The sequence below is a fragment of the Hypanus sabinus genome, chromosome 21, assembly GCF_030144855.1.
Source record: "Hypanus sabinus isolate sHypSab1 chromosome 21, sHypSab1.hap1, whole genome shotgun sequence".
Taxonomy (NCBI): domain Eukaryota; kingdom Metazoa; phylum Chordata; class Chondrichthyes; order Myliobatiformes; family Dasyatidae; genus Hypanus; species Hypanus sabinus.
The window spans coordinates 59,374,770-59,394,525 of NC_082726.1; the positions used below are offsets into that span (position 1 = coordinate 59,374,770).

General features: G+C 43.7%; 1 protein-coding gene across 1 annotated transcript; it reads left to right on the plus strand.

Moving 5' to 3' along the window:
• Positions 1–762: 762 nt before the first annotated feature.
• Positions 763–19,289, plus strand: ubl7a (ubiquitin-like 7a (bone marrow stromal cell-derived)). The gene is made up of 10 exons (XM_059946663.1): positions 763–1,034; positions 1,147–1,266; positions 6,075–6,157; positions 8,202–8,286; positions 10,477–10,534; positions 11,839–11,972; positions 15,134–15,183; positions 16,907–17,074; positions 17,386–17,511; positions 18,051–19,289. Exons 1-10 carry the CDS (start codon positions 860–862, stop codon positions 18,186–18,188), a joined length of 1,137 nt encoding a protein of 378 aa, XP_059802646.1. The 5' UTR covers positions 763–859; the 3' UTR covers positions 18,189–19,289.
• The last annotated feature ends 467 nt before the right edge of the window (positions 19,290–19,756 follow it).

Here is a 19,756-nt window from a genome sequence, read left to right on the forward strand (position 1 = left end):
GGAATTAATTACACCCAAGGCGCAGGGCACAGGTAACCATCAGGAGGAATAAGGGGATAGATACATTGTTCTGCAGTTATCATTTTATCTTGCACTACCTCAATAACTTCTACACTGAAATTACCTGCAGGCACAGTATAGAAGATGTCAGTACATGTGATAATATACTGATTCCAAGCATACAGTTGAAATGATCTGTCTGGATGACTTGCAAACAAAGCTAAGCTTTTCACTGTAACATGGTACATCTTACAATAATAAACCAATTCCAGTTCTAGTTAAACTACCTGCTGCATTAAAGTGCCATCCATTCTGAGTCTTATTTAAACAGAAAGCAAGCTGTGAAAAGCTTTGCCTGTGTGTCATCTCTTTCAGTCTCTCATCATAGACCTTGCACCTAACTTATCTACCCGCACTGCACTTTCTCAAACTTGTGGTTGGAATTGGAGAAGAATCTGGCCATGCAGTCCTGAGTGTGACATACACAGGTGACAAAAAAGCCAGATCTGCGGAATGGTCTCGGCCTGAATTGTCGACTGTACTTTTAACCATTCATGCTGCTTGGCCTGCTGAGTTCCTCCAGCATTTTTGTGTCTGTTGCCACTCCTTAAGTCTATTTGTTTAAATAAATGAAATAAAAATTAAAAGAAGAAACAAATGCGCCAATGCTCCCGATAATCATCACTTGCGTGTTTCTTTTTTGCTTATTTTTATTTACCCTTTTAACTCCTATTTTTCTCTGGAAGCGCTGAGGTAATTTCCTGTGCGGCGACGAGAACAACAGTTTAGTTTCCGGGCCGTGTCTCCCGGCAACAGTGAGGCCTGCTGACTACTCCGGAGCCTCGGACTGTCCAGGAGGATGCGCCCCGACAGTATCGCTGTGAAATTGGCTGAGCAGCCGCGGGCCCCCAGGGTGGTGCTGCCGTTGCCCGAGGAGCCTCCGCCGGGGCTCGGCGGTGGCCTCCGCATCTCCGCCCTCAAGGAGCTGATCTCCGACAAGCTACCCGGAGCTGCGCCGGCCCCCGGGCTGATCGGTAAAGCGAAAAGCCGGCGACTGAGGGCGGTACTGCCCGGGGCAGGGGAAGGGAGGGAGAGCTGGGGGGAGGTGAACTGTTTACTGATACGGTGAACCGATTGATGTTGCAGAACTGGTGTACTGCGGGCGGAAACTGAAAGATGAACAGACGCTGGATTTCTATGGGATTCAAGCCGGCTCCACTATCCACGTTCTGAAGAAGTCCTGGCCGGAGCCAGAAGAGAAACCTGGTTTGAAATATTACTAGTGGTTTATGAGTTATTAGACTATTAATTCATTAGGAAAATAAAAATATACTTTTTTTTTTAAACTAGAAAAACTTGGAACTACAAGCTGCAGTAGTCGCCCAGCTGTATCTCCCGGGATAGATAGATTTAGGTTAAGTTCGATCAGAAGTAAATCCAAGATAGTGTGCAACAGAGATTATAGAAAGAACAGGCAGGAGATGAGGCATAATCACAGCCAGTGGCATTCTGCATGGAGGTCAGTCACCAGTGCAGTGCCCTGGGGATCTGTTCTGGAACCCCTTCTCTTCGTGGTATTTATAAATGACCTGGATGAGGAAGTGGAGGGATGGGTTAGTAAGTTTGTTGATGACACAAAGGTTGGGGGTGTTGTGGATAATGTGGAGGGCTGTCAGAGGTTACAGTGGGACATTGATAGGATGCAAAACTGGGCTGAGAAGTGGTAGATGGAGTTCAACCCAGATAAGTGTGAGGTGGTTCATTTTGGTAGGTCGAATATAATGGCAGAATATAGTATTAATGGTAAAACTCTTGGCAGTGTGGAGTATCGGGGGATCTTGGGGTCCGAGTCCATAGGACACTCAAAGCTGCTGCGCAGGTTGACTCTGTGGTTAAGAATGCATACGGTTTATTGGCCTTCATCAATCATGGAATTGAATTTAGGAGCCAAGGGGTAATGTTGCAGCTGCATAGGACCCTGGTCAGACCTCACTTGGAGTACTGTGCTCAGTTCTGGTCGCCTCACTACAGGAAGGATGTGGAAACCATAGAAAGGGTGCAGAGGAGGTTTACAAGGACGTTGCCTGGATTGGGGAGCATGTCTTATGAAAACAGGTTGAGTGAACTCGGCCTTTTCTCCTTGGAGCAACGGAGGATGAAAGGTGACCTGATAGAGGTGTATAAGATGATGAGAGGCATTGATCATGTGGATAGTCAGAGGCTTTTTTCCAGGGCTGAAATGGCTGCCACAAGAGGGCACAGGTTTAAGGTGCTGGGGAGTAGGTAGGAGATGTCAGGGGTAAGTTTTTACGCAGAGAGTGGTGAGTGCGTGGAATGGGTTGCCGGCAACAGTGGTGGAGGTGGATATGATAGGGTCTTTTAAGAGTCTTTAGAAAATTAGAGGGCTATGGGTAACCCTAGTAATTTCTAAGGTAGGGACATGTTCGGCACAACTTTGTAGGCCGAAGGGCCTGTATTGTGCTGTAGGTTTTCTATGTTTCTGAGTTACAGGGCAATAGAGGCATGGTGCAGTTAAAACAGAAAGGAACAAATACTGGACTTTAGAGTGTTGTTATTTGAATGCATGCAGCATAAGGAATAAAATGGACGATCTTGAAATTCAGCTACAGATTGGCAAATGTGATGTTGTGGCCATCTCCGAACCTTGGCTAAAGGATGGCTGCCATTGGGAGCTGAACGTCCAAGGATATAAGGTACATCAGAAAGATAGGTTAGTAGGCAGAGAGGGTGGTGTGGCTCTGTGAATAAGAAATAATATTAAATCATTGGAAAGAGATGACATAGGATTGGAAGATGTAGAGTCTCTATGGGTTGAGTTAAGAAATGGCAAGGGTAAAAGGACCCTAATGGCAGTTGTATACAGGCCTCCAAACAGGAGCCGGGACGTGGATACAAGTTACAGCAGGAGATAGAAAAGGTGTCAGAAAGGCAATGTCACAATAATTGTTGGGGACTTTAACATGAAAATGGATTGGAAAACCAGGTCAGTACTGAATCTCGAGAGAGAATTTGTAGAATGTCTGAGGGATATCTTAGTAGAGCAACTTGTTGAGCCCACTAGGGAATCGGCTGTGCTGGATTGGGTGTTGTGCAGAGATCTGGAGGTGATAAGAGAGCTTAAGGTTAAGGAACCCTGAGCGAGCAGTGATCACAATATGATTGAGTTCACATTGAAATCTGAGAGAGAAAAAGTAAAATCCAATGTGTCGGTATTTCAGTGGAATAAAGGAAATTACAATGCCATGAGAAGGGAACTGGCCGAAGTTGATTGGAAAAGGACATTTGCAGGATAGAGAGCAGAGCTGCAATGGCTGGAGTTTCTGCAAAAAAAATGAGGGAAGTGCAAGAAAGATATATTCCAAATAAGAAGAAATTTTCAAATGGAAGAAGGACACTACCATGGCTGACAAGTGAAGTCAGAGCCAAAATAAAAGCAAAAGATGGGCTTACAAGGAAGCCAGAGCTAGTGGGAAGATAGAGGATTGAGAAGCTTTTAAAAACTTGTAGAAGGAAACTAAGAAGGTCATTCAGAAGGAAAAGATGAACTATGAGAAGAAGCTGGTGACTAATATCAAAGAAGAAACTAAAAGCCTTTTTAAATATACTTGCATGTTACATATATAAAGGGTAAAAGAGAGTCAAGGATAGATATAGGACCTGTACAAAATGATGCTGGAGATATTGTAATGAGATATGCAGAGATGGCAGAGGAACTGAATGCATATTTTGCATCAGCCTCCACAGTGGAAGACGTCTGCAGTATACTGGACATTCAAGAGTGTCAAGGAAGTGAAGTTTGTGCAGTGAAAATCGGGATTGAGAAGGTGCTCCGGAAGCTTAATAGTCTGAGGGTGGAGGAGCGGGTACTGTTGAGGAAACGGAGAGACTTAGATAGTTTAGAGGGATGGGCAAAGAAGTAGCAAATGAAATACAATGTTGGAAAGTGTATGGTCATGTACTTTGATGGAAGAAATAAACTGGCAGACTATTATTTCGATGAGGAGAGAATTCAAAATGCAGAAATGCAAAAGGACTTTGGGGTCCTTGTGCAAGATGCCCTAAAGGTTGACCTCCAGGTTGAGTCGGTTGTGAAGGAGGTGACTGCAATGTTGGCATTCATTTCTAGAGGTATAGAGTATAAGAGCAGGGATGTGATGTTGATGTTCTATAAGGCACTCGTGAGACCACACTTGGAGTATTGCATGCAGTTTTGGGCTCCTTATTTTAGAAAGGATATACTGACATTGGAGAGGGTTCAGAGAAGATTCACGAGAGTGATTCCAGGAATGAAAGGGTTACCAATGAGGAATGTCTGGCAGCTCTTGGGCTATATTCCCTGGAATTCAGGAGAATGAGGGGGGTGGGGGGGGGGTGAATCTCGTATAAACATTCAGAATGCTAAAAGGCCTGACCAGATTAGTTATGGCAAAGTTATTTCCCATGGTAGGGGATTCTAGGACAAGAGGGCACGACTTCAGGATTGAAGGACATCCTTTTAGAACTGAGATGCAGAGAAATTACTTGAGTCAGAGGGTGGGAAATCTGTTGAATTTGTTGCCATGAGTGGCTGTGGAGGCCAAGTCATTGGGTGTATTTAAGGCAGAGATAGATAGATTCTTGATTAGCCAGGGCCTCGAAGGGTATGGATTGAAAGCAAGGGAATGGAGATAACTGGATGAATTGTTTCAACCCATGATTGAATGGCGGAGCAGACTCGATGGGCCAAGTGGCCTACTTCTGCTCCTATATCTTATGGTCTTATGGATCAACAAGAGCAACAAGAATATACCAGGATGAGATTAACAGGATGGGACGGGAGCTTGTGTAGTGTAGAAACATTGGAGGAGGTTTTAATTGAGTATTTTGAGCTTTAACTTTCCATAAGGTTGTTATAGCCGGGGGGCGGGGAGCAGTGGGGATAAGCTCGCACTACCTGTTTATTAAATGCTACCAATGGCATGCATCTCAAATGGCCTCTGATACCCAAGTCTATCTCCTGGCTTTCAGGTGTAGCTTAGCTACTGAATCGTTTCTACTGACAGGAGAAGGGGGGAAGGCTGGTTACTGGTGCCTTAAAACTATTTGCTTTGAGCAGATGGGGGTCATCGGCCACTGTTGGTAGCTCATCTAGGAAAAGGAAAACTCCGATTGTAAACTGTGGTTATACCCACTCATAGGGAAGGCTTCGGGAGTGAACCCTGAGGAAAAAACCCAGAGCTGGACTCCCTGGGGCAGTCAGACCCAAGTTGAGTACAATGCTGATTGGTAACACCTGTGATGTGCTGGTGCCAAACTGTATCGGACTCTACTGTTCATTTGGATTTATCAATTGCATGGAGAGGAGGAGCTCTCTGCATTGTGTGCCTGGCTTGTGTATATAGACATCTAGGACGCAACATCAATGGTTGACCTCAACCAACGGAGGATCCCAATTTAAAATCTAGTTGGATGGAGAAGAAGAGATTTCTGGTTTCAGTGTAAGCCTCATTTGTCTCTCATTTAAATGTTTTAAATAGGGTTGGTGTAGTAGCGTAGTGGCTAGCACAACACTTTACAGTACAGGCGATCCAGGTTCAGTTCCCACTGCTGCCGATAAGAAGTTTGTACATTCTCCCCATGACGGCGTGGGTTTCCTTTGGGTGCTCTGGTTTTCTGCAACAGTCCAAAGACATAGGTTAGGTAGGTTAATTGGTCATTGTAAGTTGTCCCGTGATTAGGCTTGGACTAAATTCAGGGGATTGCTTGGTGGCACAGCTCAAAGGGACAGAAGAGCCTATTTTGCTCAATAATAAATAAAAACAAAATGCTAGACGTACTCGATCAGGCGGCACCTATGTGGAAAGAAATAGAACTAATGCTTGGAATCGATGCGTTTTGATCAGAAATATTTGAAATATTACTGGCATCAATCAAGAAAAGTCATTCCCTGTTGAATTCCAGGTAACTTGGGTTAAAAGAAGGGAAATCAAGGGAACTGTGATAAGATGTGAATTGGTTTTACCCTTGCCCGCTCCGGGAGCACCAGAAACATTTATTATGTTGCTGCTTTACAGAGCCCGTGGACCAGGCTGCGGCAGCACGTGAGTTCCGTGTACTCCAGGCAGCGCTTCACGCCAGCCCTGCCTACAGGGAGGCGGTAAGTGAAAATCATATAACATATAACCATATAACAATCACAGCACGGAAACAGGCCATCTCGGCCCTCCTAGTCTGTGACGAACTCTTAATCTCACCTAGTCCCACCCACCCGCACTCAGCCCATAACCCTCCACTCCTTTCCTGTCCATATACCTATCCAATTTCACCTTAAATGACACAACTGAACTGTACTACTTCTACAGGAAGCTCATTCCACACAGCTACCACTCTGAGTAAAGAAATACCCCCTCATGTTTCCCTTAAACTTCTGCCCCCTAACTCTCAAATCATGTCCTCTCGTTTGAATCTCCCCTACTCTCAATGGAAACAGCCTATTCACGTCAACTCTATCCCTCTCAAAATTTTAAATACCTCGATCAAATCCCCCCTCAACCTTCTACGCTCCAATGAATAGAGACCTAACTTGTTCAACCTTTCTCTGTAACTTAAGTGCTGAAACCCAGGTAACATCCTAGTAAATTGTCTCTGCACTCTCTCTAATTTATTGATATCTTTCCTATAATTCGGTGACCAGAACTACACGCAATATTCCAAATTTGGCCTTACCAATGCCTTGTACAATTTTAACATTACATCCCAACTTCTGTACTCAATGCTTTGATTTATAAAGGCCAGCGTTCCAAAAGCCTTCTTCACCACCCTATCTACATGAGACTCCACCTTCAGGGAACTATGCACTGTTATTCCTAGATCTCTCTGTTCCTCTGCATTCCTCAATGCCCTACCATTTACCCTGTATGTTCTATTTGGATTATTCCTGCCAAAATGTAGAACCTCACACTGCTCAGCATTAAACTCCATCTGCCAACGTTCAGCCCATTCTTCTAACCGGCATAAATCTCCCTGCAAACTTTGAAAACCCACCTCATTATCCACAACACCTCCTACCTTAGTATCATCGGCAAAATGCTGGGAGCAAAGGCTTTTTTCCCTGTTGCTTTCAGATATGAAAAGTTTACAGGTACTGTAAAGTTGATCATGTTCATAGCAGGGGTACATTATGCTGTTTGCAAGCAGGTGCAAAAATGGTGAGAGGGATTCAGTTTGAAGATGTATAGGAAGAATAGGTTGAGTGAGCTATTGTTTTTCTCTTTGAAGTGAAGGAAAACAGGTGTCTTTCTTGAGGTGTACGGAAGATGAGAAGCATAGATCGAGTGTAAACAACAACTTTTTTCTGGGGCAGAAGTGGCTAATACGAGGGAACATAATTTTAAGGTGATTATGAGAAAGTATAGGGGATGTCAGAGTTAAGTGTTTTTTTAACACGGAGTGGTGGATGTGCCCTGTCAGAGGTGATGGTCGAGGCAAATGCATTAGGTACATCTAAGAAACTCTCAGACAGGTACATGGATGTTTGAAATATAGAGGGCTGTGTAGAAGGGAAGGATTAGATTGATCTTAGAGTAGGTTATAAGGTCAGCATATTGTGTACTGAAGGGGCTGTACTATGCTGTAAAGTTCTATGTTCTGTGTATTTGGGAAGGTCAAACACTTGAAGCAATAGTTTACGATAGTTTAGCAATATCAACCTCTGTCTTATATATACCCAATGACTTGGCCTCCACAGCTACCTGTGGCAAAGAATTCCGCAGATTTACTCTCTGGCTTAATGAATTTCTCCTCATCTCTGCCCTAAATGAATGTCCCTCTATTGTGCGGCTGTGCCCTCTGGTCTTACAGTCCCCTGCCATAGGAAACATCCTCTTCACACCCACTCTATTGAGACTTTTCAACATTTGATAAGTTTCAGTGAGACCCCACCCCTTCACCCCCATTCTTTTGAATTCCACTGACTATCACCTTGCATCTTGTACTCCCTCCCCTCACTCCACGACCTTGTTCTGGCTTCTCCCCCTTCCCTTCCAGTCCCGATGAAGGGTCTTGGTCAAAGCTTCAACTGTTTATTCCCTTCCATCGATGCTGCCTGACCTACTGAGTTCCTCCAGCATTTTGTGTGTGTTACTCTGGATTTCCAGCATCTGCAGAATTTCTTTAAAGTAGCTGAATTGGTTCAATTACAGGTTTTCAAGATGCTGGGTAATAAGGAGTCACTGGACCAGATTATTGTTGCTACACCAGGTCTCAGCAATGATCCCATTGCTTTAGGTAAGTTTGAATATTCATCCTTGTTTTCTCAAGCAACAATGCTGAGTCATTGTTCAAAGTACACGTGTGTTACTGTTGCCTCAAGTCGCACACCATGCTGATTTGTTCCTTCACCTTGTTCAGTACCATGGGATTTGCTGTCACATGCCCTACACTTCTTTCAGGAGAAGGTCATCACTACGGAGGGGAATAAACAGTCAACATTTCAGGCTGAGACCCATCATTAGGACACTTCTGTGTTAATTTATTCATCTGTTTTGTGGTCATAGACTCAAGGAACACTACAGTACACAAGAAGGACTTTTGGCCAATCTAGTCAATGCAGAACTATTAATCTGCCAATCCCAACAATTTGCACCTAGACCATATCCCTGTATACCCCTCCCATCCATGTACTTGTCCAAATTATTCTTAAATGTTGAAATTGAGCCTGCATCCACTATTTCTGCTGGCAGCACGTTCCACACTCACCACTCTTTGAGTGAAGAAATTTCCCCTCCTGTTCCCCTTTAACATTTCACCTTTCACCCTTAACCCATGACCTCTAATTCTAGTCTCTCACAGTCTCAGTGGAAAAAGCCTGCTTGCGTTTCCCCTATCTATACCCCCTATAATTTTGTATACTTCTATCAAATCTCCCCTCATTCTTTTGTCATGGGTTTAACAGGGCACCGTGGGCTCATTGGGCCAGCAGGGCCTGTTAGCGTGCTGTATCTCTAAAAGCAAAAGCAGTGCATGCGAGAGCATCACAGAAGCAGCTGTGAGGTGAGAGTGGGGGCCAGCCTGCTTCACTGTCTCAGTGAGTCTACTCTGGATGTAGGCAAGGGGCAGTGTGGGAGAGAAGGCACGTGGAAATGCCTTGTACTCACCTGGCAGAAGTTGTCTGCAGCAGTGGGGGAAATCCTGCCTGACAGTCCCAAACACTTTGCCCATTGTAAGGACCGTCCATAAGTTGGATGTTTGCAAACTGGGGGTTCCCAGATTTCATTTTCTGTTCTGTAGGTGAGATACAGTTTTTGGATTCTGTTTTTCCAGCTGAGTTACTGAGATTTCCTACCTGAGGTGTTGTAGTGGCTGCCATCCTTACTCAGACCCTTGTGTAACCTTTACCATACAAATCTATACCTTGTAGTGATAGTATCCCTTCACATTATTTTAATTTATTTTCGAACACAGAAGTGTCCTAATGATGGGTCTCAGCCTGAAATGTTGACTCTCCGTAGATAAAGTTGTGCTGCCTGGAACCTGCTGACAGCTACATCTTTAGACTGTGGGAGGGAACCAGAGCACCCCAAGGAAACCCACACATTCATGGGGAGCATGTACAAACTCCTTACAGATGGCATCAGATTGAGCTCTGAACTCCTGGTGCCCTGAACAATAGTAGCATTGCGCTAACTGCTACGCTACTATGGTGCCATTACAGTGAACTGCACTTTTTAATTGAAGTGCATTTTTTTTTTGTTGCATTGACAAATATTTATATGCAGCAAATGCTTCAAGCATCATTGCAACAGTTAAATAATAAGCTTACTTTATTGCAAATAGGGGAAGGAATCCTGACCAGGGCTTGGGAAAACTTGACCCATTTCAGCGTCCTTCCATGGGTTTGTGACAGAATCATAATCAGGTTTAATATCACCATCATATTTCATGAAATTTGTTGTTCTGTGGCAGCAGTACAGTACAATACATAATAAAGGCTATAAGTTACAATAAGTACAGTACTGTGCAAAAGTCTTGGACACATGTATGTAGCTGGGGTGCCTAGTATTTTTGCACAGTACTGTAGTAATTTTATGTATTGCACTGTACTGCTTCCACAAATCATCACATACATGAGTGATGGTAACCCTGAGTCTGATATGTGTATCTAATGTAGACTGAGCATGAGAAGAGTGCAGGGAAAGGGGAGAGAGTGGATAGCATCAGAGAAACATTCTGAATTCATCCGGCATTTTGTCTGTGTCACTTCGGATATCTAGAATCTGCAGGGTCTCGTGTTCCCATTTGAAAGCATTGTAGATAGTGGGTAACTATACAATTGTAAGTGATTAATAAGGTTCTTAAACCTACTGAGGTGGAGATTTGGGGAGACTTCAACACTTCAGCAAAGTAAACCCTATTAAACTAGGTCTAAGCGTTGGGTTTTATTTGATCCTTGTTAATTTTTGTCTGTTTTTGAACCAGGTGTACTTCAAGACAAAGATCTATTTGTGCTTTTCACTGACCCAAGCCTACTGGACACGTAAGTGCTGATTTTTAATTTTCTGAGCTCAATTTCCAGTGCCCGATTGTCTATTTTGTCTGTTGACCTCTATTGGTGAGCATTCCTTGGGAGATCTTCACTGAATTAATGGATCATTTATTTAGATTTTTTAAACCTAGATTCAAGCTGCATTTGGTTTAATTCAGCTGTTGCCCAGAAATGCAAGACTACAGATTCAGAATCAGATTTATTATCACTCACTTGATGGGAAATTTGTTGTTTTGCATTAGTAATGTAGTAATTTTGTTTTTGTATTATAAATTAGTAGAAACAAATGAATAACAAAGTAGTGTTTATGGATTAATGGACTGTTCAGAAGCTTTACCTGAGTCTCCTGCTGCCCATTTACATTATGGATAACTTTTAGTGCACTTTTCTTGAAACCCAGCCATTTTCTTTCTATTGAAATCCATGGCAAAAAAAAAGCTGGTTGTTAGGAAAGAAAATGTGGGAAATAGACAGCAGGAGCTCAGAAAGTTGATGGGAGGGGAGCCATGGTAGTGCAGAGGTTGGCTCGATGCTATTACAGCTTGGGGTGGGGTGTCAGAGTTCAGAGTGCAATTCCACCACTGTATGTAAGGAGTTTGTACGTCATCCCCTGAACATGTGGCTTTTCTCTCACATTCCAAAGATGTACTGGTTAGTGGGTTAATTGGTCATTGTAAATTGTCCTGTGATTAGGCTAGGGTGAAGTAGGTGGGTTGCTGGGAATGTGCCTCACTGGCCCAGTAGGGCCTGTTCTATGCTGTATCTCTGAATAAATAAAACATAGACAGAAGAGTGACTACAGATGCTGGAAATCTAATTCAGTGCACACAAGGTGCTGGAGGAACTCACTGGGCTGGGCAGCAGCTGTGGAGGAAAATGAATGGTAAAGGTTTTGGCTAAGCCCCTTTGTCAGAACTCTGGGAATGTAGGGAGAACAAAATGGATTAGAGAAAATGGCCAGCGCAGACTTGATGGGCCTGCTCTGTGCTTTAATGTCTCGACAACAACCAGTCTCAGTACCTTTATCTACAAGGAAACAGCAGCCCAGGGGGAAACCAACTTGGTCACAGAAAAATATACAAGCTTACACATACCAAAGTATACCTGAGTCCCAAATCAAGACAAATATTACAGGAACCAGCCCAGTAAGATTTCACTTCTCTGGTATCTTGGGAGACATTGATTGGACTGACAAGCACAGAGTGTGAGGCTTTGCATGTTGTACAAAGGAAATAAATTGGGTTGCCTTAATGTGGAACTGCTTTGATTTTCATGTGTGTGGTCTCCCCTATCAGGTTAATTTTCTCACACCCTGCACTGGTCAATGCAATGGTGCTGGTCCTACACTCTGTGACCGGCACTACCCCTCCTCCAGCTGCTGGCGGCAACTCCAGGAATATCCCATCTAGCTCGTACAGTGAGGTGCCAGGTAAGGACTATAGCTGTTCAAAAGCTTAAAATATATATATACCTCACAGCATTTTCACATGGTACACTCATCCAAGATGCCTTGTCAGCAAAAGTTTGAGATTCCTGTCTAAGTAATGAAGCCAAGGTAACCTATAGTGTACGAAGTAGGGGATGGAAGCTGCCTAGAAGTGAAGATATGCAGAGCTCCTAGAGATTTATTGAATTTTATTGAATTCAAACCTTATTGAATTTTTTGAAGAAGTTACGAGGAATGTTGACAAGGGTAAGGCAGTGGATGTAGTCTATATGGACTTCAGCAAGGCCTTTGACAAAGTTCCACATGGAAGGTTAGTTAAGAAGGTTCAGTCGTTAGGTATTAATGCTGAAGTAATAAAATGGATTCAACAGTGGCTAGATGGGAGATGCCAGAGAGTAGTGGTGGATAATTGTTTATCGGGATGGAGGCCAGTGACTAGCAGGGTGCCTCAGGGATCTGTTTTGGGCCCAATGTTGTTTGTAATATACATAAATGATCTGGATGATGGGGTGGTAAATTGGATTAGTAAGTATGCCGATGATACTAAGGTAGGAGGTGTTGTGGATAATGAGGTGGGTTTTCAAAGCTTGCAGGGAGATTTATGCCGGTTAGAAGAATGGGCTGAACGTTGGCAGATGGAGTTTGATGCTGAGAAGTGTGTGGTTCTACATTTTGGCAGGAATAATCCAAATAGAACATACAGGGTAAATGGTAGGGCATTGAGGAATGCAGGGGAACAGAGAGATCTAGGAATAACAGTGCATAGTTTCCTGAAGGTGGAGTCTCATGTAGATAGGGTGGTGAAGAAGACTTTTGGAACGCTGGCCTTTATAAATCAGAGCATTGAGTACAGAAGTTGGGATGTAATGTTAAAATTGTACAAGGCATTGGTAAGGCGTGTACAGTTCTGGTCACCTAATTATAGGAAAGATATCAATAAATTAGAGAGAGTGCAGAGACGATTTACTAGGATGTTACCTGGGTTTCAGCACTTAAGTTACAGAGAAAGGTTGAACAAGTTAGGTCTCTATTCATTGGAGCGTAGAAGGTTGAGGGGGGATTTGATCGAGGTATTTAAAATTTTGAGAGGAATAGAGTTGACGTGAATAGGCTGTTTCCATTGATAGTAGGGGAGATTCAAACGAGAGGACATGATTTGAGAGTTAGGGGGCAGAAGTTTAAGGGAAACACGAGGGGGTATTTCTTAGAGAGCGATAGCTGTGTGGAATGAGCTTCCTGTAGAAGTAGTAGAGGTCAGTTCAATTGTGTCATTTAAGGTAAAATTGGATAGGTATATGGACAGGAAAGGAGTGGAGGGTTATGGGCTGAGTGCAGGTAGGTGGGACTAGGTGAGATTAAGAGCTCGGCACGGACTAGGAGGGCCGAGATGGCCTGTTTCCGTGCTGTGATTGTTATATGGTTATTTGTGAAAACAAAGTGGACAAAAGGCCAGTCACAGTCATTTCACTTATTGACCCCTTTTCATATCATGACCTGTTAGTTTATAGATGAAGGGGCTGTTTATTATTTTAGTAGCAAGTCTTCTTTGGACAGGCAGGCTGGATAAAACAGTAGCAAATGGGTTAACGCTATTTGCTGTTGGCCTGGGTCCACTGCTGTTTTGTGACAAGACTTCCAACACTTATTTTCTCATTTTCTGCTATAGCAGAAGGTTTGTAACAAGGGGAAAGAACTTGTGTTACCAGAAGTCAAACAGATCTGTCAGTGCCTGAAAGGGGAAAACTGGCTTTCCATTTTCCATGTGATTCTTTCATATCCTCTCTCCTTTTTTTTGAGAATTCTACTTGTCCTCTGCTAACAATTTCTGCTAAAATCAGTTATTGCAATACATCAAGATTGCTACTTTGGCCAGTTGCACAATACTTGCCTACTTTATCATATTGTACTTAATTCCCCAAATGGTTATTCTGTACTTCATCTCAGTGGGCTTTAATTGTGTTTGGTTTGCTTCCCTCAGCCAATGAAGGGCGCAGTTTTTCTGATATTGAGATGAATGGATCAGGTTGGACATGGTCACAGTTGATAGAATGTACCCCATGCCATAAGTCATCTTGTTAACCAAGGCTAATTTGCACAAGTTGGTTTAATCCAAGCTCCCAATGTTTCCCGTTCCAGTTATTCTTTAAGACAAGACACCAGCCAGACTTATAGTCTGCTAATCTTGCTATGAGTCAAGCACTATATACATACAGAATCACCCAATAGGCTTGTCTGGAAAGTGAGATCCCATGGCTGACCAGATACGTTTGCTTGGTGGTAGGAGGCAGAGAGAGGTAGTGGAGGGGAGTTTTTCAGATTGAAGACCAGTGACCAATATTGTGTTGCAAGGATTGGTTCTGGGTTGTTTGTCATCATTTCAACTATTTGGATGATAATGTTGTAGGACTTTCACAGTGAATATCAGGGCCCTAGAGAGTGTTGTACAACAGAGGAACCTAGCAGCTAGGTATATAGTTCCCTCAGAGTGGCTTCACAGTTAGATAGGATGCTGAAGAAGGTGTTTGGCGTGCTGGCCTTCGTCAATCAGGGCACTGAATACGGTGAGGTCACACTTGGAGTATTGTATACAACTTTGGCCATCTCTGTATAGGAAGAATGTGGAAGCTTTTGAGAGAGTGCAGAGGAGATTCCATGTGGATTAGAGAGCCTGTCTAATAAGCAAAGGTTGAGCAAGCTGGGCCTTTTCTCTTTGGAGTGAAGGAGGTTAAGAGGTGACTTGATAGAGGTGTGAGAAAAGGCAAACATTGAATGGACAGCCAGTGCTTTTATTTCAACGTGGCACAGGCAAATACAGAAGGACGTAGTTATAAGGTGATTAGAGGGGGTGATAGGGGGTGTCACCATTAACATGGAATGGTGGGTGTGGAATGCACTGCCAGGGGTGGTGGTAAAGGCAGATACACCAGAGACACTTAAGAGTCTTGGATAGGCTCATGGATGAAAGAAAAAAGGACTGTGTGGGAGGGAAGTGTTAAGATTGATTGTGCAGTAGATTGAAAGGTCATCAGAACATTGTGGGCCAAAGGGCTTTGCTGTGTTGTACTATTTTGTGTTCTAATCACACATATTCAAGTGTCCTGTTAGGAGTTTAATTTGTTACTCTCCCCTGGTTCCTGTTTCAGGGGGATTCCTCTTTGATGGTCTGTCTGACGATGAGGATGAATTTCAGCAGGTAAATAAAGTGCCAACTGGTCACAGAAATTGAGTGTGTGTCTGTGCCTGTGTCTGTCTGTGTCTAACCTCTTATTACACATGGAAAATGGCCTTAAGCAATTCATATACTTATGTTTACAGCTATACATTCCTTTCCTGTGCTTATTAAGTAATTAAGTTTAAGAAAATGTTTTATTCTGTGAGGTCTAACCTCTGAATTATTTAAAACTACTTCCTCTTGGCTTATTTAAAATTCACTAGTGCAAAGTAGCTGCTTGATTTATGGGGGTTTAAACAGTATCTCAAAATGCATGAGTCCTCCAATGTGCTTGGTAGTATAAATGGAATTTTGTTTCTATTGTATCCACTGAGGATGTTACCCATTGACAGTGGAGGATGCATGACCCCTACAGGGCCAATGTGAGCTTCCCTCTCATTTGCTACTGTGAAAGGCACCTTGTAATATAAATGATGAGGCATTGGAGCCTGTATAACACCTATTATCCTGGCTGTGATATAGCAATGTTTACATGTATAGTTAAACATAGAGCACCAGAGACAGAAACAAGCCCTTTGCCCCATGTAGTCCATGCCAACCAGATCTTCTGTCTAGTCCCATCTATTTGCATGAAGACCATAACCACCCACTTCCCCCTCTCAGCCATGTACCTGTCCAAACCTTTCTTAAATGTTACAATTGAATCTGCATCTACCATCTCCGCGGGCAGCTCATTCCACTCTCGCACCACCCTCTGAGTGAAGTTTCACCTCTGATTCCGCTTAAATATTTCACCTTTCACCCAAAACTTATGACCTCTAGTTCTATTCCCACCCAGGCTGGCCTCTTACCTCATCTCACCTGGCTATTGCTCTCCCAGCAGCCCTCCTTCACATTCTCCCATGGTCCACTCTCCTCAGATTCCTTTCCCACCCACCCATCTGGCTTCACCTATCACTTTCTTGCTATCCTTCTTCTCCCCCCACTTTTTATCCGGGCGTCTTTCCCCTTCCTTTTCAGTCGACTGTTTATTCATTTCCATAGAAGCTGCCTGACCTGCTGTGTCCCTGCAGCATTTTGTGTGGGTATTGCTCTGGATTTCCAGCATTTGTGGAGCATTGCATTTGTGAGAGGGAAAACACCTGCATGCATTCACCCTCTTGGTGTTGCTTTTGTTTTTTTTGTTGTCATGTGCACCAAAATGCAGTGGAAAGCTTGCCTTGCAGAATTCATAAAGATCAAATCATCACACAGTGCATTGAGCTAGAATAAGGTAAAGCAATAACAATGCAGAATAAAGTATGAAAGCTACTGAAAAAGTGTAGTGCAGGTAAACAGTAAAGTGCAAGGTCATTAACAAGGCAGATGTGAGGCCAAAAGTCCACATTTATCATACAGGAGTGGGATAGAAGCTGTTCTCGAGTCTGATGGTATGTGCTTTCAGGCTTTTGTATCTTCTGCCTGATGGGAGAGGGGAGAAGAATTGATGTCCAGATGGGGTTTTTGATTATGCTTGGTGCCTTGCTGAGGCAGGAAGTGGTATAAACAGTTCATCGAGAGGATGCTGGTTCCTGTGATCTGTGATGTGCTGAGCTTTCTCTACAACTCTCTGCTGTTCTTGCAATCACAAACACAGCCAGTTGCCATATCATGCATCCAGACAGAGTCTAGATTGGTTTCTAATTGACTCTTGAAGGAGTATTCTTGCCATCCGTGATTAAAACCTTTTCTGCTTTCTTCACAGTCCCGGCCTGCTGCTTCCTCAAGCAACACCTCCGGCTCTCGCCCTGCTACTTTGGGCTACAGTGGTTCTGTGGGACCTCGACCCATTACTCAGAGTGAGCTGGCAACTGCGCTGGCCTTGGCCAGTACGCCAGAGAGCAGCGCTGTCACCCCAACAACTGGGACGCAGGTAGGTCAACGTTTCCCACTCGTGCTTCCACCCTTCTTGGCTGTGTCCTCTGTCACTACCAGAGGTCACAGTAGCATATTGCTGTTACGAAGCCAGCGATCCAGGTTCCTTCCTGCCACTGTCAGTAAGGAGTTTGTACGTTCTCTCCGTGACCACGTTGGGCTTCCTCCAGTCTCCTCCCTCATTCTAAAGACGTGGATTTGTAGATTAATTGGTCACATGGGTAATTGGGTGTCATAGGCTCGGACAGGAAATGGCTGTTTCTGTGTTATCTCTCTAAACAAATTGGGTCTGTGTTTCCCTCCCCACAGGGCACATCATCAAGTCTGTCTCCGGTGATGAATTCAGGCGCACCGTCAGCTGCCCCTATCAGTCACGACATATTCAGCCAGGCCCTGCAGCAGGCACTACAAGCCTCCAACATCTCGGCACTTCAGGTCAGTGCCTCCAGTTAACAGTTCTTGAGTGCAAAACCTGAGACACACCCCAACCTGATCTGTGACAACTCATTTGGGATGTGTCTAAAAATATGCTAAACAGATTTTGCAGATGCTGAAAATCTTGAACACACACGGATTGGTGGAGGAACTCAGTAAGTCAGACAGCATCTAGAGAGGGGAATAAACAGGGCTAAGACCATTCGTCATTACTGGAAAGGAACGGGACAGAATCCAGAAGGTGAAGGGAGGGGGAAGTGCACAAACTGGCAGGTGATTGGTGAGACCAGGTGAGGGGTAACGTGGGTGGGTGAGGAATGAACAAGTCTGGGAGGGGATAGGTGGAAGAAGTAAAGGCTGAAAAAAAGAAGCGAGGAGAGGAGCAGGAGGAAGGGGAGATGTTGCTTAACCCACTGAATCCGCCAGCATTGTGTGTATGTTGCTGAAGGTGTTAATGTCAAGTTCTGTTTTATTTGGTCGATGGGGAAGGGAGCTGGAGGGGGACTACTATCTGACTATGGCCTGTTTGCCTCCCGCAGAACCAGTGGCAGCCCCAGCTTCAGCAGCTGAGGGACATGGGGATCCAGGATACTGAGCTGAGCCTTCGCGCGCTGCAGGCAACCGGAGGAGACATCCAGGCTGCGCTGGAACTCATTTTCGCCGGAGGAGCCCCTTAGCTTGGTTGGCTGGAGCCTGTGGAGCTGCTACAAGAAGCAAAGAACTGGGAGTCCATGGCAGAGTAGTTAACTCCAAAGACTGGTGTGTGTTAAAAGGAAATATAATTGTAGGGTAAATACTACATTGGTAAGTAGATGGCCTTAGTGTGAGTCCTGGGTATCTTTATCCAAAGGAAAAGATTGAGATAACTGGTTTAATAAAAAAAAATCCTGTTGATTTTATAAGATCTACTGCTGCTGTCATAGGTCATAGTTTAACTCTGTTGCAAGTTGAGACACTGCCATCGTCAGCTGCCTGACCTGGTTGTCACGAACTTTTAGAAGGTTTGGACCCTGTGATTCTTTTGGCTTTATTTCAGCAGCAAATTGTGCATGTGTCAGACGTTACATGTTTAGTTTGCTGTTATCTGTCCTATTTGTTAAGTGCTATTCCCAGTAGGGGGAGCTTGTTCAAGCTTCTCTAATTCTAACAATTCTATTACTCCCTCCCGAAACAAAAACGGAGCCTGAATCAGCACTTAAAATTACTAGCAGCTTTCTTATAGAAAATGTATAGATTTTAAATTACAATTCTGAGTATTTCTCAACTGAGAGTTTAGTTCCAGATCTGCCTTTTTATGTTGTGTATTCTGCCAATGGAGATGTACATCAGTTATTTTTCATCAAATTATTAAACATTACTGTGTGTATTACGCTTCAGTCCATGCTGAACAAGTTGCATGGCTTTGGAAAATGTGATTTTTTTCTTATGACAATGAGCTTCTGAGTGACATGTTTGGCCTTTGTCAACTTGCCATTTAACTGCTGAGTTGCCACCAGAGGTAAGGTCCCTGACAACTAAGTTTTCTAGTAGACACCCAACAATTGCTTCCATGTGGGGACCTGGGATTGTGCCATGTTGCACAGCAGTTTGGTAAGCTGCCTTGGATTCTTCTTTTTCCTCCCTTCACGGGACTATTTGTCATTTGGGATCGTGGAGAATTGTAGCATGTAAGATTCTCAGATATTCAGTGAAGATGATAGGTTTGAGAACAATGGAGCCGTTGTGTGTTGTAACAATTGTAAGTGTATCAAACATTAAAGGTCACCTTGTGTCATGAACTTTACTGTGTTGACATCCTAGTTTTTCCAATTTGTTTGGTCAAATAGGGCAGTATTTCTTTACCCACAATGATTCAATCTCATTCAATCTGTATTTCACATCCACTGTGCTGGTGCGTTTCTTTGTTTTTAAGGTAGAGGTACACAGGAAAATATAATGAACAATTAGAGTGGAATGAGCACGATTTATTATCCTTCTCAACCCTGTTCTTCTCTCTTCTCCCTGTAGCCTTTGACACCCCTACTAATCAAAAACCTATCAACTTCCACTTTAAATAAACCCAATGACTTGGTCTCTGTGGCCACTGTGACGACTGTCATGGGCTTGTTGCATGTGCTGAAGAGCTGCAAATGGAACTGATTGGAGTGGAACAGTCAGGAATGCATTCTCAGCTCACAGTTTATGATGGGAGGAAGATTCCTTGAGCTGAATGTTCCCTGCCAATAATTGTCCTTTCCATAAGCTT